The 27,794-nt window shown below is 35.9% G+C and overlaps 1 protein-coding gene across 9 annotated transcripts in view; it reads right to left on the bottom strand.

Annotated features, from left to right (window-relative positions):
- Window positions 1-1,198: 1,198 nt before the first annotated feature.
- The window catches only part of ADAM18 (ADAM metallopeptidase domain 18), a 184,960-nt gene continuing 158,364 nt past the window's right edge, over window positions 1,199-27,794 (bottom strand). For 5 of the 9 annotated variants that reach the window (XM_070253030.1, XM_070253027.1, XM_070253029.1 and 2 more), the window contains one exon: window positions 1,199-4,732. In XM_070253030.1, the coding sequence (XP_070109131.1) occupies window positions 4,356-4,732 (377 nt within the window). In that variant the 3' untranslated portion in view covers window positions 1,199-4,355. The remainder of the gene's footprint in view (window positions 4,733-27,794) is intronic. The other 4 variants (XM_023630507.2, XM_023630504.2, XM_023630510.2 and 1 more) reach the window with 1 other exon arrangement.

Raw genomic sequence — 27,794 nt, 5'->3', positions numbered from 1 at the left:
TCCAAAATGTTATATTCTATGAAGATTGTAAAATAATTATTGACATACCTGATATCTCATTTAAATAAGCCTTTCATGATAGTTACTAGGCTAAAACTCCACAGTATCAGATGATATTGTTATAATTTTGACTATTTTAATTAGAAAAATAGGTGTTCATGTAAGTTTTATAAAACAAAAGAATTAGAAAGAAAATTAAATTCTTTGGAAGCTTTGTCCAAATGAACAAATAAGCTAGATTCCTAAGACAGAATTAATAAATTAAGCAATCAAAATTAGAACCAAAATAACTGTTATAATAACTATCAATAAATTTAACATCCTAATTAAGAGACAGGGATTCTGTAACTTTAAAAAAAAATCATATGCACAGTCCAATTGATTAAAGGAGATTTACCTAAAAGAAGGTTTAATGTCTTATAGAAAATGAACTGGAAATGCATGTGTAAGAATATTGTGATTAAGCTAATGTGAATCAGTCACACTGTAGTAGAGCTTGCTTTTATAGCTCTCTTCTTCCCCGCATCATCCATCTCCACTAAAGATACATCAGACACTGGGCTTCCTTTTCATCGGCTTAATTACTCCCAAGGCAAATTTTAAAAATTGGACTTCGTTGTTCTTGGATCAACTATGAGATATCTATTATTAAAAGATGAAGGACATGATGGCCCTTATAAATTTAACTGACCTTACCACTATAAAAATTATAAAACAGCATAAAATAATTGAAAGTTAAATGAAATATTTCAATAAATAAAGCTGTCCACACTTCCTATTTTTAGTTAGAATTGTGATATTGCTGCAATATTATTTAAAAGTCAATACTTTCTGACATAAATACAGCTCTTATATAATATGTATATCTAAAGCTGACATCATTAAAGAAAACTAAAGATTCTAGATTATAAACATGATATACATTTCCATTAATGTAGGTTGCCTTTGATTTCTTTTAGTTTTGTAAGATGCTTTTAACTGTGGAGGAGTTGCAAGCCTTTTATTTTGGGTATTCGGATTTTTTGATAATAGTATAAATGATGTTTTTAAACATAGTTTTCCATTTGTTTTTTGCCAGTATATAGATATTCAGTTTGGTTGTTGACCTTGCAACAGAGAACTTGCTGAACTGCGTGATTAATTCTCATAGAATTTTTTTTTTTTTTAGATGGTTCATTGAGTCAATTTTTTAATGAAGTTTTTTTTTTTTTTAAGATTTTATTTTTTCCTTTTTCTCCCCAAAGCCCCCCAGTACATAGTTGTGTATTCTTCGTTGTGGGTTCTTCCAGTTGTGGCATGTGGGACGCTGCCTCAGCGTGGTCTGATGAGCAGTGCCATGTCCGCGCCCAGGATTCGAACTAACGAAACACTGGGCCGCCTGCAGCAGAGCACGCGAACTTAGCCACTCGGCCACGGGGCCAGCCCCAATTCTCATAGAATTTTATGTAGATGTTTTGATATTTTACCCATGTCATCATGTCTCTACAAATAAGGACTTATTTTCTTCCTTCCTAGTCCTTGGTAATGTCAGTAAGAACGGTGAAGTAAAGACCTCTGAAAATCGTCCTCCTGACAAAAGCAATGAAAATGTTGGCAAAAAACAGGTTTAACTTTTTCAGAACTCTGGAAAATAAAACTCTTGAAGAAACCCAGGAAAGCATTTATTCAAGAAAAACTGAATCTCAGTAAGAACAACAAGTTTTGTGGCATTTTTTACTTCGTCTAGTTCCATCTCTTGCTCTCCAGTTAAATAGTAGCCTTGAAAATAACAGCCTATATTCCCAGTGCAGCTTGGCAGTCCATGGCGGGAGCAGAACAAAGTTGAAGTTGTTTCAAAGCCTCCTTCTCAAAAAACTGTAATTGTTTGGCATTTCTTAGAGTCCCAGAAAGATTTCTCTTAACAAGGCAGACTTGGAGCTTCACCCAGTGCTAAAAGTCTTCTATCCAGGCGCATTTGTTGAAAACAATTACAGGCAAACACTGGATGACATTTGGGCAAATAGCAGACTAACCAAAAACTTAAAAGGAAAAGCTAGGGAATTAGGTATCCAGAGAAGCTTTGAAAATTTCCAACATATTTCTGTGAATCTAGAAGGCCACAAATATGTGAAAGGCTACATATTTGCTCCTGATAGAGGATAAGGCCCTCAACTTTCATCTAAGGCTGATCTGGAGTCTCTGAACAAGCAGAAGGGAAGGCTAAGGCAGAGTTGTAAACTGCCTGGATGACTGTTGAAGGCAGACCCTAACATACACAGAGACACTCACCAAAATCTGGGAGATCACTGGCTCCAGGCGTTCAAGGAAATCTCTGTTTAATCATCACCCGATCACTAAGCTAATAGTATACAGCAGAGTATACAGACTGTACGCATTAGTTCAGAAAAGTCATTAACAAACAAACAACTACTACCAAAAGTAGCAATAGCAACAGACCCTGGAGAGGAGGGAGAATCTGATTCCAGAGATGTCACTTCATATTATTTTAAATATCCGGTTTTCTTTAAAAAAATTACTGGATAGGAAAAGAAACAAGAAAATATCATTCACAAATGGGGATGAGGGACAATCAATATTAATAGCAATATTAATTATCTCCAAGGCAGCCCAGATGTTGAACCAAGTAGACAGAGAATTTAAATCAGTTATTTCAAATAATTTCAAAGAGTTAAAGGAAGCTATGTTTAAAAAACTAAAGGAAAGTAAAAGAACAATGTCTCACCAAATAGAGAATATTAGTCAGGGGATACAAATTATAAAATGGAACCAAACACAACTTCTGGAAAAGAAATGTATGATAGCTGAAATGAAAAATTCTCTATAGGAGTTCAACAGTAGTCTTTCACCATTGAGTATAATGTTAGCTATAGGCTTTTCGTATACATCTTTTATTATTTTGAGGTAGTTTCCTTCTGTTCTTAGCTTGTTGAGTATTTTTGTCATGAAAGCTTGTTGCATTTTATCAAGTGCTTTTTTTGCATCATTGACATGATCATGTGGTTCTTTTCTGTCATTCTGTTAATGTGGTGTACCACATTGATTGCTTTTGTATGTTGAAATCCCTGATGGATTTTATAATTATAGTTGCTACAAACTGCATGGGAAGCACATCAACAAAATATTTCTTTTAGTACCCTTCCTTTATTCTATTGTTTGAGAATAAAAATGTATAATTTGCCTCCTATATTCTAGATATCGTGTAATGACATCACTATATACCATTACTCGAGGCTGAGATCTATTTTTCAATGACATAACGTACCTGTACTTTACCAATTACAACAAAAAATAAATTTTTTGCATTATAGCTAAGCACTCTATAAAATACCTCTTAAAGTCTCACAATATATTTATGTACTAGGTATGGTTCTATTTGACCCATTATATAATTAAGGGAACTAAAGATACAGAGAAGTTAGGTTTATTTTGACACCTAACTAGTAAGTGATGAAGACTTGAAAACTTCCTTTAGCACATTTCAGCTTTTTCACCACTATTATACATGCTAATCTATTTTGCACTGCCCAGGCATCCTTTCCTGAACTTTCTAATTCTAAGAATTTTATGTAAAATATCTCAAACTCTCAATCTAAAGAACCATATAATCTGCAATAAATTAGCCGATTTATCCTTTTAAATTTTACTCGTTTTATATTTTTGAATCATGTTACAAAATAAATGTAGTTAATCAGTATTATTCGACTATTCTATATTTAAAAATTTGTCTAGTTGCTAAAGATTTATTTGTAACCCTCAAATCAATATTCATAGCTCTGCAATAAGGAAACCATGCGTGAGCATCTTCAGTGCAGGAAGCATCCTTAGTCCTCACTTGTTCTCTTATATCACATCACTCTTGGAACTTCCAAGCCCCAAAACACACACACACACACACACACACACACACACACACCACAAAATCATACTTTGTAAGATTCCAGGAAGAGCCTCCTCTAGAAGTGGCAGTATTACTCTATGACCCTCCGGAGACACTGGGGCTTGTTGACCTCAGCCCTGAGTGGGTGAAGAAGGCTGGCCTCAGGACCCTATCCAGGCTCTCTCCTTTCCCACCTCCCCAGGAGATGGGTGCCCTGTCCTGCAAGTGCAGGGTCAGGTAAGTGAGGGACAGCTGTCCCAGTCCTGCTCTGAACCCTCCAAACACCAGGCCCGGCAGGACCCTGAAACTAGGCGGGCTCTGACAGGACGCTGGGCTCTCCCCAGCCTGGCCTGGGGTTTTGGAGCAAGGAGGGCGACGCCCGCCACTCAAAGGGGCTCTGAGACAGGCGGTCCTCCCAGCATCAGGGTCCTTCACTTACCATGAACCGCGGAGGTCACCCAGCCCAGGCCTGAGAGGATCAGCAAGAGAGACAGCATTGTGTGGCCTGCCAGCCTGGCCGCAGCGATAGAGGTTGGCTGTTCGAGCGCTGGGGAGGCGGCTGGAGGGAAAGGGCGGTGGGGGTGGGGGGCCCCGGGCCCACCTCTGCGGACTGGACGCCCGGTTGCAGCCCCAGGGGCGCCCAATCACGGCCCTCTGCACACGGGAAGCACGCTGGAGCCTGCGCTTCTGGCCACGTGGGCTTTATTTTCAAAAAATTTGACTTTCTAAACATATTTCGGGTGACATAAGGGTTATAAAGCATACTTTCTCCTCTGGAAACAGACCATTTGTTGGTGAAGTTCCTGGCAGTGTTAATAGTGCGCCTGACAGCTTTCCGGTACAATGGCTGAATTACTGTAGCGAAAGAAAAAAACGGAAAGTCACAATATGTTTAACAGCAGACAGTTGCCTGTTTTATCCAAATCTACTGCCGAATTTCTCTTTTAAGTTTCAGGTCAAATACACATATACACATACACGCACACTCGTAGATAATGTAAAAAGAAACATCTAAATCAATTCTTCTGTTGTAAAGTTTCTTGGAAAACTAGGTTTCCAAATAAAAAGCCAAATATTAAATGTCCATATGTGTTTTATTACTTTAGAATTGATCTATAATTTAAATATGAGGCAAAATAATTACAGCTATGAAAGTGATTGAAAAACAATAGAAATCCATTTATTTATTCGGTTTTGTACACTTTTGGTTGTTAGAAAAATCTATAGCTTCAGGAAACTAAGTGAGAGACTACATAGAAAATTTTTGCAATCAATATGGAGTTCACACAATGAAAGTCAACAGAGTTAACTTGGAAAGAATGTTCATTTCAGGTTTTAATATACAGGTTGGTGACTTGCTTAATTTCAGTATTTTTTCAAAATTTGTTTTTTTATGATAATTTTTTTGGTGTGGTGAAATACACATAACATAAAATTTACCATCTTAACCATGTTTAAGTGTACAGTTTATTGCTATTATTTTAAGTAATATATTAATTATTATTATATATTTATTATATATTAATATATTAAGGATATATTAAGCATATTCACATTGTTGTGCAAACACCACCAACAACCATCTCCAAAATTCTTTATCTTGAAAAACTGGAACTCTATATCTGTTAAACTATTAAGTCCCTATTTCTCCCTTCCCGAAACCAAATGGCAACGACCATTTTAATTTCTCTTGAACTATGTGGGAGATTTTGTGCAATGTTAGTGTTGTTTCTTCCTTTAATGTCTGATAGAATTCACCAGAGAAGCTATCTGGGCCTGGAGATAACTTTATAAATAGATTTTGAACTACAAAGTCAAGCTGTTTAATAGATATAAGGCTGCTCAGGTTATCCATTTCTTCCTGAGTAAGCTTTGATAGTTTTAGTCTTTCAAGAATTTGTCCATTTTGTTGTCAAATTTATTGGTATTAACACTTTCTTGATATTTCCTCAGTATCTTTCTATTGTCTACAGGATCAGTGATGAAGGATCATCTCTCATTCTAGATATTGGTAATATTCATCTTCTCTCTTCATTCAAATCAGTCTGAATACAGAGCTGGTAATTTTATTGATCTTCCCAATGAAACAGCATTTTGGTTCACTGATTTAATTGATTGCTTTCCTGTGTTCTATTTTATTTTATTCTATTTAATTTTTATTTTCTATTACTAATTATAAATATTGGTTTATAACATTGTATAAATTTCATGTGTACATCATTATATTTTGATTTCTGTGTAGATTACATCACGTTCACCATGCAAAGACTAATTACCATCCATCACCATACTAATGTGGCTAATTACTCCTTTCCCCATCCCAACTTCCCCTCTGGTAACCACCAGTCCAATCTGTCTCTGTGTTTGTTTGTTGTTGCTGTTATCTTCCATTTATCAGTGAGATCATATGGTATTTGACTTTCTCCCTCTAACTTATTTTGCTTAGCATAATACCCTCATGGTCCATCCATGTTGTCACAAATGGCCAGATTTCATCTTTTTTTATGACTGAGTAGTACTCCTTTGTGTATATATACCACATCTTCTTTATCCATTCGTCCCTTGATGGCCACCCAGGTTGCTTCTAAGTCTTGGCTATTGTAAATAATGCCACAATTTCTTCTTTGGAGAAATGTCTGTCAGATCTTTTGCCCATTTTTAAATTGAGTTGTTAGTCTTTTTGTTGTTGAGATGTATGAGTTCTTTGTATAGTTTGGATATTTACTCCTCATCAGATATATGAATTGCAAATATCTGCTACTAATTGTTATGCTGTCCTTTTGTTTCATTGATGGTTTGTTTCCTTTGCTGTACAGAAACTTTTTAGTTTGAGTAGTCACATTTGTTTCCTTTTTCTTTTTTTTCCCTTGCCCCGTCAGGCACGGTACTTGGAAATATGCTGCTAAGACCATTGTCAAAGAGTGTACTGCCTATGTTTTCTTATAGAAGTTTCAAGGTTCAGGTCTTAAATTCAAGTCTTTAATCCATTTTGAGTTAATTTTTGTGTATGGTGTAAGATAATGGCCTACTTTCATTCTTCGGTATATGGCTGTCAAGTTTTCCCAACACCATTTATTGAAGAGACTTTCCCTTCTCCATTGTATGTTCTCGGTTCCCTTGTCAAAAATTAGCTGTCCATAGATGTGTGGGTTTATTTCTGGGTTCTTGATTCTGTTCCATCAATCTTTGTGTCCGTTTTTGTGCCAGTCCCATGCTGTTTTGGTTACTATAGCCTTGTAGTATAGTTTGAAATCAGGGAGTGTGATGCCTCCAGCTTTGTTCTTTTTTCTCAGGATTCCCTTGGATATTTGGGGTTTTTTGTTGCTCCATATAAATTTTAGGATTCTTTGTTCTATTTCTGTGAAAAATGTTTTTGGAACTTTGATTGCATTGAATCTGGAGATGGCTTTGGGAAGTATGGACATTTTAACTATGTTAATTCTTCTAATACAAGAGCATGGAATATCTTTCCATTTATTTGTGTCTTCTTCAATTTCTTTCCACAATTTCTTATAATTTCCTGTATATGGGTCTTTCACCTCTCTGGTCAAATATATTCCTAGGTATTTTATTCTTTTTGTTGCAATTGTAAATGGGATTGTATTCTTAATTTCTCTTTCTGCTCCTTCCTTGTTAGTGTATAGAAATACAACTGATTTTTCTATGTTGATTTTGTATATTGTAATTTTGCCATATACATTGATTATTTCTGAAAGTTTTTTAGTGGGTTCTTTAGGGTTTTCTATGTATAAATTCATGTCATCTGAAAATAATGACAGTTTCACTTCTTCCTTTCCAGTTTGGATCCCTTTTATTTCTTTTTCTTGCCTGATTGCTCTGGCTAGGATTTCCAATATTATGCTAAATAAGAGTGGTGAAAGTGGGCCTCCTTGTCTGGTTCTTGTACTTACAGGTACAGTTTTTCTCTATTAAGAGTGATACTAGCTATGGGTTTGTCATATATGGCTCCTATTTAGTTGAAGTACATTCCTTCTATACCCATTTTATTAAGAGTTTTTATCACAAATCAATGCTGTAGCTTGTCCAGTGCTTTCTCTGCACCTATTAAGATGATCTTGTGGTTTTTATTCTTCATTTTGTTAATTTGTTGTATCATGCTGATTGATTTGCAGATGTTGAACCATCCCTGCATCCCTGGAATGAATCCCACTTGGTCATGGTGTATGATCTATTTAATATTCTGTTGTATATGATTTGCTAGTTTTTTGTTGAGGATTTTTGCATCTATATTCATCAATGATATTGGCCTGTAATTTTGTCTTTTTCTGTTGTCCTTGTCTGGTTTTGGATTCATAGAATGAGTTAGGAAACTTTCCCTCCTCTTCAATTCTTTGCAAGAGTTTGAGAAGGACAGGTATTAAGTCTTCTTTGAATGTTTGGTAGAATTCACCAGGGGAGCCATCTGGTCCTGGACTTTTATTTTTGGGGAAGTTTTTTATTACTATTTTTCTCTCCTTAAGGTGATTGGTTTATTAAATTCTCTATTTCTTCTTGATTCAGTTTTGGAAGATTGTATGATTCTAAGAATTTATCCATTTCTTCTAGATTATCCAATTTGTTGGCATATAGTTTTTCATAGTATTCTCTTGTAATCTTTTGTATTTCTGATGTGCCCATTGTAATTTCTCCTCTTTCATTTCTGATTTTATTTATTTGAGCCTTCTCTCTTTTTTTCTTGATGAGTCTGGCTGAAGGTTTGTCAATTTTGTTTATCTTCTCAAAGAACCAGCTCTTAGTTTCCTTGATTTTTTTCTATTGCTTTTTTAGTCTCTATTTTATGCATTTCTGCTCTGATTTTTACTATTTCCTTCTTTCTACTGATTTTAGATTTTGTTTGTTCTTCTTTTATCCAGTTCATTTAGGTGCACTATTTATTTGAGATTTTTCTTGTCTGTTGAGGTAGACCTGTATTGCTATAAACTTCCCTCTTAGAACCTCTTTTGCCATATCTCATAAATTTTGGCATGTCATATTTTCATTTTTAATTGTTTCCAGGTATTATTTTATTTCCCATTTGATTTTTTTATTGACCCAATCGTTGTTCAGCAGCATTTTGTTTAATCTCCCATATTTTTGGTTTTTCTGATTTTCTTCCTCTAGTTGCTTTCTAGTTTCATACCATTGTGGTCAGAAAAGATGTCTGGTATTATTGCAATCTTCTTAAATTTATTGAGACTTATTCCGTGGCCTAATATGTGATCTATCCTAGAGAATGTTCCATGTGCATTTGAAAAGAATGTGTATTCTGTGGTTTTTGGATGGAATGTTTTGTATATGTCTACTCAGCCCATTTGGTTCAATGCGTCATTTAAGGCCAATGTTTGCTTATTGATCTTCTCTTTGGATGATCTATCCATAGGTGTAAGGTGTGAGTTAAAGTCCCCTACTGTTATTGTGTTGCTATTTCCCCTTTTATGTCTGTTTACAATTGCTTTATATATTTAGGTGCTCCTATGTTGGATGCATAGATATTTACAAGTGTTATATCTTCTTCTTGCATTGTTCCCTTTATCATTATGTAGTGTCCTTCCTTGTCTCTTGTTAGTTTTTGTTTTAAAGTCTATTTTCTCTGATATAAGTATTGTTACCCAAGCTTTCTTGTCATTGCCATTTGCATGGAGTATCTCTCTCGATTCCTTCACTTTCAGTTTCTGAGTGTCTTTAGGTCTGAAGTGTGTCTCTTGTATGCAGTATATATTTGGTTCTTTTTTTTTCTATCCAATCAGGCACTATATGTCTTTTGATTGGAGCATTTAGTCCACTGACATTTAAAGTACCTATTGATAAGAAGGTACTTATGGTCATTTTGTTACTTTTTTTCTAGGCATTTAGTAGTTCTTCTCTATTCTTTTCTTCTCTTGCTCTCTTGTGGTTTGATGGTTTTCTTTAGTATTATGTTTGGTTTCCTTTCTCTTAATTTTTTGTGTATTTATTATACTTTTCTGGTTTGTGATTATCATGAGATTTTTATACAATAACCTATGTATACAGCAATCTATATTGAGTTAATGATCTCTCAAATTTGACCTCTTGCTAAAAGCTCTACTCTTTGACTCTCCTCCTCCCACATTTTATGTTGTTGATATCATATCGAACCTCATTTTTGTGTGTGTGTATCAGTTACCGTCTTATCATGGAAGCAGACAATTTCAGTACTTTTGTCTTTAGACCTTCATATTAGCTTCATGGGTGGTTGATCTGTACCTTTCCTGTATATTTGCCTTTACCAGGGATTTTATTGCCTTTTTTTTGATAATTTTCTTAATCCTATTTGAGGTCTTCTTTTTCCACTGAAATAAGTCCCTTTAGCATTTCCTGTAAGGCTGGTTTGTTGGTGATAAACTTCTTTAGTTTTTGCTTGTCTGGGAAAATCTTATCTCTCCTTCCATTCTGAATGGCAAACTTGCTGGGTAGAATATTCTTAGCTGTAGGTTTTTTACCTTAAGCACTTTAAATATATTGTGCCACTCCCATCTAGCCTGTGAATCTGGTGAGAAGTTATCTGATAGCCTTACGGGGTTTCCTTTGCAGGTAACTTGTTGCCTTTCTCTTGTGGCTTTTGAGATTCTCTCTTTATCTTTAATTCTTGACATTTTGATTATAGTGTGTCTTGGTGTGGGCCTCTTTCGATTTTTCTTGTTTGGTGCTCTCTGTGATTCCTGTACCTGGATGTGTGTGTTTCCTTCTTTACGTTAGGAAACTTCTCAGCTATTATTTCTTCAAACATATTTTCTACCCCCTTTCTCTCTCTTCTCCTTCTGGGACACCCATAATACAGATGTAGTGCCCTCGGTGTTGTCCCAGAGGTCCCTTAGACTGTCCTCATTTATTTGATTCTTTTTCCTTTTATCTGTTCAGCTTGGGTAGTTTCCTTTAGACTTTCATTCAGCTTACTGTTCCATTCTTCTGTGTCATCTACTCTGCTATTGCATCATTCTAGTGAATTTGACATTTTCAGTATTGTATACTTCATTTCTGATTGGTTCTTTTATATATTTTCCAGTTCTTTGTTGTCATTCTCACTGAGTTGATCCATTCTTTTCCCTAGATCAGTGAGCATCCTTATGACTATTAGTTTTTATTCCTTGTCAGGTAGATTGTTTATCTCTATTTCATTGAGTTCTTTTTCTCAGGATTTGTCCTGTTCCCCTATTTGGAACATATTCCTTTGTCTACTCTTTTTGCTTCTTTCTCTGTGATTATGTTTATGTATTAGGTAGGTCACCTACATCTCCCAATCTTGGATAGTTGGTCTTACATAAGAGATATCTTTTGAGGCTTATCAATGTGCTTCCCTCTCATCACCAGTTCCAAATTTCCAGGAATTTCCCCTGTGTGGGCTATATGTGTCCTTCTGTTATGGCAGGGTTGTTCTTGCTGCAGGCCTATGAGTCAGCTGGGCTCTCCCTCTGGCCACATGGCTGTAATGCTAAGCTTTGTGTGGCTTTTGTGGACCCCTCAGTCACTTCATCAGGTGGGGGGAGCCCAGCACAGTTGGCTGCAAGGTCTAATAGCACATTCTTGTTGCTGTTTTTCTGTTAAGTAAGTCTCCAGCATGGCTAGTTGCTAGGCTCAGGGGCTTACAATTGTTGTAGGCCTCTGGTCTGCAAGGCTGTTGTCAACTCTCTCAGGATTGCTGCTAAGTGGGGCTGGCCCCAGCATAGGAGCACCCAGTTGTTTCAGGCTTGTCAAAGTGGGACTGATCCCCATGTGGCTTTTGAGAAGCACAAGTCTGTTGCAGTTGACAAGTCCCAACCCGCACACAGCCACACACCCCATCAAAACAGTTGTGCCCTGAGTGCACATCCCAACCCAGTGAAGCAGACTCAGTCACCCCCCCTGCAGAAGCCCAACACACTCCACCTAAACAGGCCCACTCCTCACACATACCCTGCCTCACTGATGTGGGCCTTCGTGCCAGGCTGAAGAGGTCCCAGGCACCCAACCTATGTGGGCCCACAAGTTGCTGAGGGCTTGCTGTTGGGTGGGACCAGTGCCTATGGAGGGTTGCCTGCACTGGCTGAGCTGGAATAAATTGGTGTTCTAGTGTCTGGGGCAGACCCCTGGGCTAACAGGCCAGGGGAATAACTCCAATGACATCTGTCAGTGTCTGTGTCAGCATGCCTGTAGTTGGTCACAGTAATGGTTGCTCCCAATGTCTCAGTCCCTGGGGAGGTCTCATCTCTCACTGAGATGCACCTACAGCCTATCAAGTGAGTCTCTTTTCACTAAAGGACTGTGCGTATTTTTTCCTGGTGATTTTCCACAGCTCCCTGAAATGGGTGAATTTGTGTGTGAGCCCTATAACAACAGGCTTTTTTTGCCTTACATCTGATAACTTTTCTGGGGGTGTTCCCTGTTGTAGTTAATAGCCACAAAAGCCAAATATTATGACACTTGTCTCAGTTGTGCTGAGTCCAAAAGATGCTTGTTGTGGTAATGCTCCCCTGCTCAGATCCCCCATTCCTACAGGGAAGGCTTTTTACCTTAAGATTTCCCCCAGTTGGCCATGAAGTGCCATGGCTCAAAGGTGACTTTTGTCTCTACAGAAAGGAATTTCTGCCTCTTCCACCTCAGTCAGCACTATCTCTAGTTATTGGGGTACTTTTTATCCAGTTCTCAATTCTCTCTAAGGGGTGAGTGTTCTGAGTAGTTGTAAATTTGTTGTGTCCATGGGAGGAGGTGAGTTCAGAGTCCAACTATGCCACCATCTTGACACCATCTGTCCTGTGTTGTATTTTGTTATTGCTGTTTTCTAAACTTTATAATCTCATTTTTTCTTATATTGGGTTGAATTTGGTCTTCTTTTTTCTAGTTTCTTTGAGTAGAAGCTTAAGTGATTGATTTAAACTTTGTTCACTTCTGACATAAGTTATTAATGATATAAGTTTTCCCCAAAGTACTGCTTTACACATTTCTGACAAATTTTTCCTTACGTTTTTATTGTCAGTCTGTTCAAATGTGTTATAATTTCCCTGGTAATTTTTTGATTAATGAATTATTTAAAAACATGTTGCATACTTTACAAATATGTGAAGCTTTTTTACCTGTCTTACTGTTATCGACCAAAAATAAAATTTTTTTTCAGAGTACATATTTTGGATGATCTGAATATGTTTAAATGTATTGTTACTTTTTTTGGTGGCTTAGAGTAGCTCTAGCTTGTTAAATGTTCCAGGTGCACTGGAAAAAAAAATGTGATTTCTGCTGTTGTAGTGTAGAGTTTCTAAAAGTTTATGCTCCTTATTAGTGTTTTTCAATTCTTTCATATTCTTACTGTTTTTCAGTCTACTTATTCTATCAATTACTGAGAGAGAGAGACATGTTGAAACATGTAATGATACTTGTGATTTTTTGTCTCTTATATATGTAATAACAAAGGTTCAAACTCGAAGCAGTAGCTGTTAGAACTGAAAGCATTCTATATCCTCTTGATGACTTCATCCTTTTATTATGATTACAATTATCCTCTTTGTATAAAATAGTATTTCTTGTTCAGAAATTTGCTTTGGTTGATAAAAACATAGCCACTCTAGCTTTCTTTTGGTTGGTGTTAACATATTATATCTTTTAATTTTAACCTATTTGTTTCTTTAGATTTCAAGTTGGTGTCTTGTTGACAGCATATATTTCTCCAGATTTTTATCCAGTCTTACATTTTATGTTAGTTTTCAACGTATATTTTGAGGCATATTCTATTTCCTCATTCTATTATAAGCTTTCCAAGTACACGGATACCTTTTGTAATTCTCCTTTTTGGCACAGTGGTCTGCATGTAGAAAACGATCAGTAAGTGTGACTGATGGTTTTGTTCATTGACGACTTCACCACCTGCTTCTATTCTTTTTCCCAACAAAGACTACATTGTTGTCTGCTCAAATAACTAAAGATTAAAATTTTATTTTCCCTTCAAATATTTCTTAGCATTACCACCTATTTAAATATTATGATTTAAAAGGTGGCATAGATAACCCTAATGAACTAAACTAAAATACATACAAAAAATTTATAATAGTGCTTTGTATTGTTATGTATTAAGACTGAAAGTCTCTCCTTTTCTCTTGGAATATGACTTGACAAGTCTATGTGGGGATCCTAGATTTATGAAGAGAACTTAGTCCTTTACAGCGTTCTGAGATGAGCTTGTTCCTAGAAGAAGGAATAATTAGAGGGCCACAGTTAACGACAGATACAAAACTTTGCCCTCAGATGTTACTGTGTGGTTCAAATATTTTCTTAAAAATATCATACATTTCCAGAATATCATAGAAACTAATTTCTAATTCAGTGGCAGAAAACACCAAATGAAGGCAATGGACTTGTCTTCTTACAGTCCCACCATCATTTTGGGGGGGGGGATAGTTATGAGTTTAGACCAACATAGAATGTTCAGAACATTTAAAAAATGTGTGTTTTTTTGCTGCATAAAATTAAATTTTTAAAAATAATTCAGGTAAAAAATTGAGTAGTTTACACAGTGGTCTACAGATAATTCCCTCACTATACTTTGCACTTTTTAAAATAGAGGACAACAGGGCATTAAAATAATCCTGAAGTTATATAGCAATCAGGATTTGATATTCAACATCTTCTGTTTTTAATTGGAGTATTTAGACTATTTAAATATATTGACTCTTTCTTTTCTTTTTTGAAAGATTGGCACCTGAGCTAACAACTGTTGCCAATCTTTTGTTTTCTACTTTTTCTCACCAAGTCCCCCAAAAGTACATAGTTGTATATTTTACTTGTGGGTCCTTCTAGTTGTGGCATATAGGATGCCGCCTCAGCATGGCCTGATGAGTGGTGCCTTGTCCGCGCCCAAGACCAGAACCAGAGAAACCCTGCGCCGAAGCAGAACATGAGAACTTAACCACTCAGCCATGGGGCCGGCCCCCGTGCATTGACTCTTGATATGGTTTTCAACTTAGCAACTTGTTGTATATTATTGTTGTTGTTCTCTTTATCCTCTTTTTTAGGTACTGGGAATCACTTAATAGGCTTTTGGAGAAAAGAATAATTTTATTTGATTTTTTCAATAATCATACATTACAGGAAGTTTAAAAAAATTTACAAGGAGGTATCATGAGTGTACCCTTCACTTGGTTCCCTTGATGATAAAAATCTTGCATGACGATACTACATTATCAAAACCAGAAAATTTTTAATTCATGCCATCCATAGAGCTAACTTGAATTTCACCAATTTTTACATCTACTGATTTGTGTTTGTGTGTGTATAAAAATGTATGCAATCTTATTACATGTATAGATTAATGTGTCCAACACCAAAATCAACATATAAATTGTTTCATCACCACAAGGAATATTCATACTACCCCTGTACAAAACACTTGCCTGCCTTATTTCCAATTCCTAATCCCTGGCAGCACATAATCTGGTCTCCATCTCTGTAATTGTAATTAGAGTACTTTGTATAAATGATATCATACAGTAGCTCTTGAGATTGCTTTTTCTGTCACATAATTCCCTTGAGATCCATCAAAGATGTTTCATGTATTAATAATTTATTCCTTGTTATTCCTGAGTAGCATCCATGGTATGAATGTTCCACAGTTTGCTTAACCAGTCATTCATTAAGGAGTACTTGGGTAATTTCCAGTTTTTGACTATTACAAATAACATTGCTAGAAAGCTTGTGTACATATTTTTGTGTGAACATAAAATTTCTTGACTGTAGGATAAATACCCAAGAGTGAAATTGTTGGGTTGTATCATAAGGTCTGACAAATTTTTTGTTGCAATAGCTATACCATTTCTCGTTTCCTCCAGTAATGTATGAGTGATTCAGTTTTCTGCGTCCTCATCAGTATTTACTATTATCACTATTTTTTTAATCGTAGTCATTCTGTTTGGAGAAATGTGATATCTCATTGGTTTAATTTGCATTTCCCCTGTGACTAATTATCTTAAGTATATTTTAATGTGCTTGTTTGCCATCTGTAAATCTTTTTAAGTAAATTCTCTGTTTATGTTTTTGCCCATTTTCTAACTGGATTTTTTTCAGCTGTTGAGTTTGAATTATTTTAGTGCATTCTAGATCTTTGCCAGATACATGGTTTGCAAATACATTCTACCAGACTTCAGCTTGTCTTTTCACCCTCTTAACAAGGTGTTTTTTAGATCAAATGTCTTTAATTTTGACCAAATATAAATTTTTCTTATGGATCATGACTTGTTCTCAGGTGAAAGAACTCTTGGTCTAGTCCTAGACTTACAAAATTTTTCCATATTTTCTTCAAAAAGTTGCATAATTTAACCTTTTACACTTCTGTCTATGATTCAGTTTTTTAACTTTCTAGTTTTTAGTTTTATATTCACAGAAAGTTGCAAATAAACATACAGACAAGTCTCATGTACCCAATGCCTAGCCTCCCCCATGTTAACATTTTGCCTAACTATACTATAATATAAAAACAAGGAAATCTACATTGACACAGTCCACAGAGATGACTCTTATTTCACCATTTCCACATGCACTCATGCATGTGTGTGTATAGTTCTAAGCAACTTGATCACATGTGTAGTTTTATGTAACTATGATCACATCAAGATACAGTACCGTACTAAGAACACTAGGCTTTTTGTTGCTGCCCCTTTATGGACATACCCACCCACTCTCCTCATTATCCCTAACTTGTTGGTAACTACTCATCTATTCTCCATATTTGTAATTTTTGATATGACTTGAATTTTATATAAATGAAATCACACAGTATATAAGTTTTCAAAATTGGCTTTGTGTCACTTAGCATAATTCTCTTTAGGGTCTTCAAAGTTTTTACTTCTATCAATACTTTGTTTCCTTTTATTACTGTGTTGTATGTGTTGGTATAGATTTACCACAGGTTGTCTAACCATTTACCCATTGAATGACATTGATTTCCAGGCTTTGGCTGTTACGTATTAAGGAATTATGAACATTCGTATTCAAGTTTCTGTGAGAACCTAATTTTCATTTCTCAGAGATAAATGCACAAGAGTGACATTGCTGAATCTGTAGTTCTCCAAAGTAAATGATTTATTTGGAACAGAAGGTGGAGAAGTGAAAGACAAAGGGTGCTATCAAATACTTTGGAGATTGTGGTGGTAAGAAATTAAGAGATTGGCAGCTCCTGAGAAAAACAAGCTAAATTAAAGACCAGCTAGAATTTTAACAGAGAGAACCAAAGAAAGAGACAGCTAAGAAGAGTCCTTTTGGTATCAGAGAGAAACAAGCATCAAAGACTACTCCTGCAAAGGCACTTGGATTTAACTGGCTCAGACTATAGAGTAAATTATGCCTCTGAGGAACAATATTCTAGGTGTCACATTAAAGGCAAAACTTATTTCAGTGAAATAATCCAGTCAAGTCACTAAACTAATGAAAAATCAAAGAACAACAACAGGAAACTTTGGGTGAATATGGGCGGGGGTGGGTGCTGGGGCGGGCATTAGCATCCAGAATTGCTAAAATATCTAAAATTTCCAGTTTCCAATGAAAATGTTACAGACTGCAAAGAAACAGGAAAGTGTGACCTACACCCAAGGAAGAAAGCAGGTAACAGAAACTGCCTGTGTGAAAGCAGATATTTGACCTAGCAAACAAAGACTTCAAAGCAGCTATCATAAATGAGTTCCAAGAACTAAAGGAAACCATGGAGAGAAAAGGAAAAGAAAGCATGCCAGTAGAGTCTCATCCTATATAGAATAATAATAAAGAGTTTGAAATTATAAAAAATAAACATGGAAATTATAGAGTTGAAAGTACAACAACTAAAGTGAAAGAGTCAAAAGAAGGGTTCAGCAGTAGGTTTGAGCTGGCATAAGATTCAGCTAACTTGAACACAGATCAATACAGGTTAATAATTTGAAGAACAACGAGGAAAAGCAAGAAAAATGAACAGAGCTTTACATATATGTAGGACACCTTAACTGCACTGGCATACATCTAACAGAATCCATAAAGAATAAAGAGATATAGGAGCAAAACATCATATCTAGAGATTTCATGGCTGAGAATTTCCCAAATTTGATGAAAAGCATTCATAATCCAGAAGCTCAATGAATTCCATGAAAAATAAGCACAAAGGGATCCATATCTTGACACATAATAGTCAAAATATTGAGAGACAAAGAAAGAATCTTGAAAACAGTAAGAAAAAAATGACTCATCACATACCAAAAAAAAAATTAAATAAGATTAGCAGCTTATTTCCCATCAGAACAAAATGGAGGCAGGAGGCAGTGTGATGATGTACTCAAAATGTTAAAAGAAAAAAAATCTATCAGCTAAGACTCTTGTATCCAGCTATGTTATTTTTCCATGATGATGGTGAAATAAAGACATTCCTAGATTTAAAAAAAGAAAACCTGGGAGAATTTGTTGCTAGTAGACACATTTTAAGAAATAACATGAGATTCTTCAGGCTGAAGCAAATTACCCAAGACAGTAATTAAAATTCATATAAAGAAGCAAAGAGCTTTGGTAAAGACACTTACGTAGATAATTAAAAAAACAGTATAGTCAAACTTTGGGTTTCCAGTCTGGCATGTAGGAAGTTCAGAAGTTGTCATTTTATTACTCCCTCTTAACCACAAGTAAAAAACTGAACAAATTGAAAATTAACAACTCTTCTTAGATCTGTCAGGGAATAGAGGTCACAGGGCATATGGGTACCACATAAATTGGAGAGACAGACAGGCAGGTACAGAGAATCACAACTTACTAGAACAGAGACTTACAAGTTGGTTGTCCATGGGAACCAGTGTCAGGGTAGGAAAACCTATATAATTTAGGAATGGCTAGAAACTCTGTGTGGACAATTAGGATAATTAAAAACCCCAAGGAGGCCCAGTCTTAAGGGTCCCCAAACTATTGTGAATTTTACCTCTAGGGATCCCATTAGGTTCTCACAGTCAAAATCAGAGAAAAATCCCCCTATGTTTTCAGAAGGGGGATAGGAAAAGTAGCTGTTTTGAAATATATACAGATTTTTCTGTTCTTCCTACCAAGGCTTGCCTTCAAGAGAAACTATTTTACTCTTTTATCAGAGTCTAACTGACCTGGGGGGAGGGAAATACTCTAGCCCCTTCTAGTCATCCTCCCCCATCTGAGGGGGCAGAAAACTGAGAAGTACTTGTGAAAGTCACAGCCCAGAGGTAACAGGCTAAGAGACTTCGACTTAATCATAAGATTGTAGAATTATTCTCCTCCCTTTGTGCCTTACCACAATATCACTAAAGGCCTATTTACCACAGTTCCTTTTACCAAGTATATCATGTTTGGCTTTCAACAAAAAATTAGAAGTCATACTAAAAGACAAAAAGCACAGTTTGAAGAGACAAGCATCAGAACCAGATTCAGATATGATAGCGATGTTGGAATTATTAGACTGGAAGTTTAATACAGGTTTAAAACAGGTATGGTTAAGTGCTCTAATGGAAAAAGTGGACAACATGAGCAGATGGATAATGTAAGCAGACAGATGGAAAATCTAAGATAGGATAAAAAAGAAATACTAAAAATAAAATCTGTAACAGAACTGAAGAATTCCTTTGACAGGCTCTGTAGTAGACTGGACACAGCTAAAGAAGAAATCAGTGAGCTTGAGAATATGTCAATAGAAACTTCCAAAACTGAAAAGCAAAGAGAAAAAAGGCTGAAAGAAAAAACCCAGTACAGAATATCTAAGCACTGTGGAACACCTACACGTGGGGTTATATTGGCATGATGGGAATACCAGAAGGAGAAAAAAGATAAAAAGGAATAAAATAATTATTTGAAGTAATAATGACTGAAAATTTCATAAAATTAATGTTAGACACCACATCACAGATCCAGAAAACACCAAGCAGAATAAATACAAAACATGTACAATTAGGCGTATCATATTCAAACTGAAGAATATCAAAGATAAGGAACAAATCTTGAAAGAATCCAGAAGAAAAGAATGCCTTTCCTATGGAGGCACGAGAAAAAGGTCTATGTCCAACTTATCTGGAACCATGCAAGTAGGAAGAGAGCGGAGTGAAATATATAAAGTGTTAAGAGAAAAATATCACCAAGCTGTAATTCTGTACTGTGTGAAATTATCCTTCAAAGTGAAAGACCAATAAAGACTTTCTCAGACAAACAAAAATTGAGGGAGTTATTTCCCGTAGATTTACCTCAAAAGGAAGAAAAGTTTCAGGAAAGGAGTGAGTGGTCAACAAAGTGAAATTCTGTTGACAAAACAAGCAAAATGCTCAAAAAAATGCTAGTCAATTTTGGCTACTAAGATTTTTGGTGACTTTACAGAAAGCAGTGCAGAGGAAGTGGTGAGCATAAAAGCCAGAGGGACTTGAGTAGGATGAGGACTGAAGGAAATGAAAATAGTGAAGATAGACTTTGTTTTAGATCGGGTTTAACCTCTCTCTGCCTGTGTAATCCTGGAGAAATTAATTAATCTCATTGAACCTCAATGATGTCATCTTTAAAGTGGAGATAATCAAGTGCTTATGATAGTGTCTGGACAATGACAGGCGATTAATTAAATGTTGACTCCCTTCCATTGTCTCTTTTCTTTTCCCCAATAGTGAAAATGCAAAAAGGGCCTCTGGGTTGTGTTTGATGCTGCCTCAAACTCTTCACCACAAAGATGCACTGATAGTGTAAAAAGTGGTACACGAGAAGGGAACATTACATAACTTCATTATAATTTGCATGTGATATCCAGATAATTACATAAGTCATCATATCCAGGCAATGTTTTATTTTTCTCTTTTGTTAACCAGGTTTCCTTACCCAACAATTATTCTCACATTAACTAAACGTAATTACACAGTGACTGGATAAACTCTCTAAATGTATTTTCTAATACTGTTCATCAGTGAAATTGACTAGCATGCTCACAGCCTTTACTTAAACTTAACTCCTTTTGACTTCAAAGGATCCTGTTTTGATTTGGCTGTAAAATTCTGTATTTCTCTAATGAGGAATTATTTATATAGTTTGTGGGTCCTAGTAAATAACCAGTCTGCTATTTTTCTTGCTCAAATGATCTTGTTTTTCTGGAGACAAAAAAGGACTCAGTGGCCTCCTTTCCCTTCTTAAGCATCGTGCTTCAGGGAACTGAAAGAGAAAGAGCAAGAGACTACATTTCTCCAACTCCAGAGCAGAATCTCAGACTTCTTACCAGCCTCCCGGGGAAAAGGAGATCCCTTTGTTCTTCTTTTGGCAAAGTCAGAGCTAAAACACCCAGAAGAAGCAAAATAAAAGTTTTCCTCTTTGGTTATTCTGGTGTGCCTAGTCTTTGCTTCAATGTCTATTTGCACAGTAATAAATTCTGAACTCAGGAGGATAACCCCAGCCAAAGTCTACATGTGCCAGATACCATAATATAAACTGCATATTCTGTGATAAGCTGTTAAATGGAATCAGTGAATGAAAATATGGCCAGCCTGATGTTTTGGCCACTGGATTTCTTATTGTCTGTAAACCAAAGTCTCTCCTTTCAATTCCAACTTCCTGACATGCCCATAAATAAAAATCTGAATAGATCTATAAAAAAGTAAGAGATTATGTAATTTAAAAAAAGAAACTTTCCTAGTTGAAAACTCAGGCCCACTTGGCTTCAAGGATGAATCTACAAAGCATTTTAAAAGAAATTAATAACAATTCTTCACAGACTCTTCCACATAATATAAGATGGAACACTCTCCAATGCAATCTTTGAGGCCAATATTACCGTCATACAAAACAAGGCAAAGATGTTAAGAGAAAAGAAAACTATAGGGCAATTTTTCTTGTGAATATATGCACAAAATTCCTCATAAAAGACTGCCAAGTCATATCTAGCAACATATAAAATGGACTATATAACATAACCAAGTAGTATTTATCCTGAGAATGCAAGGTTGGCTCAACATGTGAAAATCAAACAGAGTAATACACCTTATTAATAGAATAAACAGGGAAAAACACAGGATCGTCTACCTCAGTAAGTGCAGGAAAACATTTGACAACATCCAGCACACTTTCATGATAAAAACGTTTAACAAATTAAGAGCAGAAGGAAACATCCCCAATCTAATTAAAGGCATCTACAAAAATCCCACAACTACCATCATACTTAATGGTAAAAGACTGAATGCTTTTTCTCTAAAATAAGGAAGACAAGGATGTCTGCTCTCATCACTTTTATCCAATATTGTACTGGAAGTTTTAGCCAGGACAATTAAACAAGAGAAATAAGAGAATATATCCAAATTGGAAAGGGAGAATTAAATGTTCTATTTGCAGATGTTATGCTCTAGTATACAGAAAATAATGTTAAAATTCTCTAAACTACTAGAGCTGATAAATCAGTTCAGCAGGTATAAAGGATACAACATCAATATACACAAAAACAGTTATAATGCTATCCATTAGCAATGAGCTTTTGGAGCATAATTTTTTAAAAAAATTTCAATTACAATTACATCTAAAATAATAAAACACTTACAAAGAAATTTTTCAAAAGGATATTAAGACTTGTACTCTGAAAAGTACAAAATATTTGATTGAAAGAAATTAAGGAAGACCTGAATACATAGAAAGGCATCCCATGCTACCATTGGAAGACGTAATGTTGTTAATGTGGCAATTTTCCCCAAATCTATCTACAGACTAAATGTGGTCCCTATCAAAATTCCAAGTGGATTTTTACAGAAATTGACAAGCTGGTCATAAAATTTATATAGATATGCAAGGAGTCTAGAATAGCCAAAACAATTTTGAAAAAGAATAGCAATATTGGAGAACCATACTTCTAATTTTAAAAATGACTACAAAGCTAAAGCAATCAAGAGAATGAAGTACTGGCATAAGGATAAACATACAGATAATTGAGGTAGAATTGACAGTCCAGAAATGAACTCTCATTTTTATGGTCAATTGTTTTCAATAAGGGTTCCTGGACAATTCAATGTGGGAAGAATAGTCTTTTAAACTAAGCTTGCTGGGAAAAGTGGTTATCCATATGCAAAAGGAAGAAGTTAGATCTTTTTTTAACGTCATACAAAAAAATTAATGCAAAATGAATCATAGGTCTAAATATAAGAGCTAAAACTATAAGCTCACAGAAGAAAACATAGGAGTAAATCTTCCTGACCTTGGGTTAGGCAAAGTTTTCTTTGATACAACACCAAAACCACATGCATAAAAGGAAAAAGAACAGATAAATGGCAATTCTTTACAATGAAAAAAAATAACTACTACTTTAAAATAAATCATAAAAAAACTGAAAGCCCACATCACAGAATAGGAGTAAATGTCTACAAGTTATACATCTGACAATGGGTTAGTATCCAGAATATGTTAAAAAAATAAAACCCCTTTTCACTCAATAATTAAAAGACAAAAACCAACTTTTTTAAATCCAAAGATCTAAATAGACATCTCTTAAAAGAAGATAAACAAATGGCCAATAAGTATATGAATATTATCATCCAATATTATTATCCATGAAAGAATGGAAATCAAAACCACAATAAGATACCACTTCACATCCACTGGATGGCTATATTCAAAAAGACAGAAAATAAGATTTGGCAAGAATATTAAAAAAATTGAAATCCTCACATATGGCTGCTAGAATTGTAAAATGGTACAGCTGCTTTGAAAACAGTATGACAGTTGTTCAAAATGTTAGGAGAGTTAACATATGACGCAGGAATTCCTGGCCTAAATACATACTCAAAAGAAATGGAAACGTATATTCATACAAAAACTATAATGAATGTTCTTAACAGCATTAGCAATAATAGCCAAAAAGTGTAAACAATCCTAATGTCCTTAACTGATGCATAAATAAATAAAATATGACATACCCTTAATAGAATATTATTTGCCAATACAAAAATGAAGTACTGATACATGCCAAAAACATTGATGAAAGAACCTTGAAAACGTTATTCCATGTGAAAGAAGCCAGTCACCAAAGAGTGTAGATTACATCTTTGCATTTACATTAAATATTCAGAATAGAAAAATCTAAAGGCATGGAAAGCAGATCAGTGGTTCTCTAGGCCTTGGAGAGTTACAGGTAAATAAATAGTAACATTTTTTTTCCAGCTTTATTGAGAGATAATTGACATACGTTATGTACGTTTGGAGTGTATCACGTGATGATTTGATACACATATATACTGCAAAACAATTCCCATAATAAGGTTAGTTAACACATCTATCTCCTTATATAATTATATTTTTTTAATTTATTGTGGTGAGAATATTTAAGACCTACTCTCTTCACTTTCAAGTATAATATATGGTATTGTTGCCTATGGTCACCATGCTGAATATCGGATCCTTGAAACTTATTCATCTTATAGCTGGAAGTTTCTACTCTTTGACCAACATCTCCTCATTTTGCCAAACCCCAGCCCCTGGCAACCCCAGGGAGTAACTTTTAACGAGTACAGAATTTCTTTTTGAGGTGATTAAAATGTTCTAAAAATGTTCTAAAATCATGGTGATAGTTACACAACTCTGTGAATAAACTAAAAAATTGAGTTGTATGCTTAAATGAGTGAATTGTGTGGTATATGAATTATATAATAATAAAGCTGTTTCAAAAGGATAATTGACTGCTTAGACAAAAATAAGTATAGTTTATGACATATACAGTTATAACACATGAATTTATTAAACCCAAGTGGAGAACCAACTGAACATTTTATGTGTGAAGTGCATGTCTCTGAAATTTGTTTCAGCAACAGTGTATTGTATTTGAATAGAAGACTTATGTGAGCATACTTTATGGTGTTGTGTGAGTCCTTTCAAATGTGCAAACTTGTGAAATCATTGAAAGTCAAAAACGGTAACCTAGACAAATAACTGAAACTCTCTATGATTTTATCTTGAAACATGTAGGGGTGAGTGAAATGCTGCTAATGATTTGAGATTAAAAGATTGTAAATTTACAATTTCTCCTTCTTAAATAGTCATTTATTTAACAAAGTAAATTATTCTATGCCCCAGTGTCAGTTAACATAAAAGTTTAAGTTCTGAAGAATGAAAAATTGTTACTTGTTAACAAATAAATAGATAGGTGGATTAATAGAAATAAATATTATTATTAGTGAAACAGAAATTTCTGAGAAACGCAATTCATTTCATACATAAAATTTCATGTTGGTTCCAAACTTGGGTTCAAGAAATTACCCTATTTTCATGCCTCTTTTGTTATGTGTATATATATATATATATATAACAGAGTTACATAACTATATATATTTGTTATATATGTATATATATATATATCACAAAAGTTACATAACTGTATATATATATATATATATATGCTTTCTTATATATAAGCATGGAAGTAGTATTTGCTAATTAATTTGCTGTCTTATATGCATTTGCTAATTAGTTTCAAGAGAATCCATATCAGGTATGTGGTCTGGTCCATTTAAGATGATTTTGGTTGATAATAATAGAAAAGCTTGAGTGTCTCCATTTCTCTAGTCTCAGCTCAACCCTTCATCTTCAAATAGACTTTTGTTTTGGTAAGAAGGTAGATGACAACAGCAACTGTATTTATGTGTTCCTTTGTTTACATTCAGTAAGAAAGATTTTTGTTTCCCACAATCAAGAAAAGAATGCCATTTTGCACAACTTGGGCCTCTTGTGAATCTAGTCTCCCTAAATGAAGAAATGTTCTGTGCTGATTGAGTTAGTCCTGGATTACGTGACCACTCAGTGTTATAAGTTAGACAACATTATCCTAATTGGTACAAATTCTCCATGGCCCACTCCTGGGGACATGGGATTCATCAATTCCTCTGAAACAATGTAGCTATTACACAAAGGAGGAAGACAGCAATGGATATTGGATATATCATTATGTTAGATAGCCTTAAGAACATTAGAACACCTTAAGCAACATTGTTAAGCAACTCTCTCCCTGTATATATATAATATCAACATAAACACACACAAACACACACACATTAGAATGCCTGCAATTATATCAAATGGCCTCTCCTTATCCTTAAGCAGATAGATCAACCCCTCATCCAGTTCCTATGGATTTGTGAATTGCGGGTGTAAATCATCTTATTCATTAATTTTTTTCTTCATTTCTAAAATTAAGGTAGATCTCATCAAGATGGCGGCATAGGCAGACTCTGAACTCATCTCCTCCCATGAACACAGCCAGGTTACAGCTGTTTTTTGAAAAATTACCCTGGATAGAAAACTGAAAACTGGATAAAGAGAACCCCTACAATAAGGGACCATCCGGACTAAGGCAGAAGAGGCAGAAATTCCTTCTGGAGAGAAAAAAAGCCACCTTCACAAGCAGTGGACCTTCACAGCTGGCCAGGCAGGAGCCAGCCTAAGGTACACAGCCCTCCCTGGAGGAGTGAGGTCCTGAGCAGGGGCCCAATACTGCTATAAGCATCCTTCAGACTCAGCCCAACTGAGACAGCAGTCTTACTGTCTGGCTTTGCTGGCTGTTAACTGAACGGGGGGACACCCCCCAGAAAAGCTATCAGATGAAAGCCAAAAAGACATGGGTCTTAAAGGGCCAAAGAACAAACTCACTCCTCTCAGAGTGCATATAAGTGAGAGGAGAGACCTCTCTGGAGACTGCAACACTGGTGGTGGCCATTGTTGCCACCAGGAGTGCTGTAGTCCAGGAGTGTTGATACAGACCCTGGCTGACACCACTGAAGTTCTTCCCCTGGCCTGTTAGCAGAGGGTCTGCCACACCCAGTAGAGCGCAGATTTAATACAGTTCAGGTAGGGCAGGCAGCCCACCCTAGGGGCCAGACCCACCCAATAGAAAGCCCTTAGGCTACTTGTCCACCTGCATTGACTGAGTGCCTTGACCTTCTACAGGCAGGTAAGTGTGTCCACCTCTGTAGGGTAGGGCCTGTGTGAGGACCAGATGAACTGTTGAGGGTCTTGGTAGAGAGGTGGGGGCCTCTGCAGTGAGGAGTTGGGGTATGCTTGAGGGGATTGGGAAGTGTGCATGGACCAGGACTGTGTAGATGGTGTGTGTGGACCTGTGGGGGCTTGGGCTTATCAGGGGCAGAAGACCTGTGCTTCACAAATAGCCATAAAAAGGATCAATCCAACCTTGCAAAGCCTGAAATAACTGATTTTCCCATGCCTAGGGCCAGTCCCACTCAGCTGTACTCCTAAGAGAACTGACAACAGCTTTGTAGGTCTGAGGCCTATAGTAACTGTAAGCCCCTGAGCCTAGCAACCAGCTACACTGGGTACCTACCCAATTAACAGGAAAACTGCAAGAGGAGTGTGCAGTTAAACCTTGTAGCCAATGGTGCTGAGGCTCCCCAAACCAAATCAGTTTTACAAACAGCTGGCCAGGGAGGGAAAGACTAGCCTCCCTGCACACCTGCATTAAAAGCAACCCAGCCATAGCAAAAGGAGACAAGTAGCCCACTAAAAAGGTCACTCCTGGATCATTTGGATTGGTGATGAGAGGGAAGCACACTGCTGGGCCTCAAAAGGTGTCTCTTACATAAGGCCACTTCTCCAAGATCAGCAGATATAGCCGACTCACCTAATACATAGATATAAGCACAGAAAAAGAGGCATAATGAGGAGACAAAAGAATGCATTCCAAGCAAAGGAACAGGACAAAACCTCAGAAAAAGGACTAAATGAAACAGAAATAAGCAACCTACCTGACAAAGAGATCAAACAAAAACTCATAAGGATGCTCACAGATATTAGGAGAAGACTGGATGAACACAGTGAGATCAACAACAAAGAATTGGAAAATATAAAAAAGAACCAATCAGAAACGAAGAATACAATACTGGAAATGATAAATTCACTAGAGGGACTCAATAGCAGAGTAGAGGATGCAGAAGAACAGATCAGTGAGCTGGAGGAAAGACCA

Source organism: Equus caballus, chromosome 27 (assembly GCF_041296265.1).
Source record: "Equus caballus isolate H_3958 breed thoroughbred chromosome 27, TB-T2T, whole genome shotgun sequence".
NCBI classification, from domain to species: domain Eukaryota; kingdom Metazoa; phylum Chordata; class Mammalia; order Perissodactyla; family Equidae; genus Equus; species Equus caballus.
The sequence above is the reverse complement of the archived record's forward strand: the minus strand, read 5'-3'. Positions and strand labels throughout refer to the sequence as shown.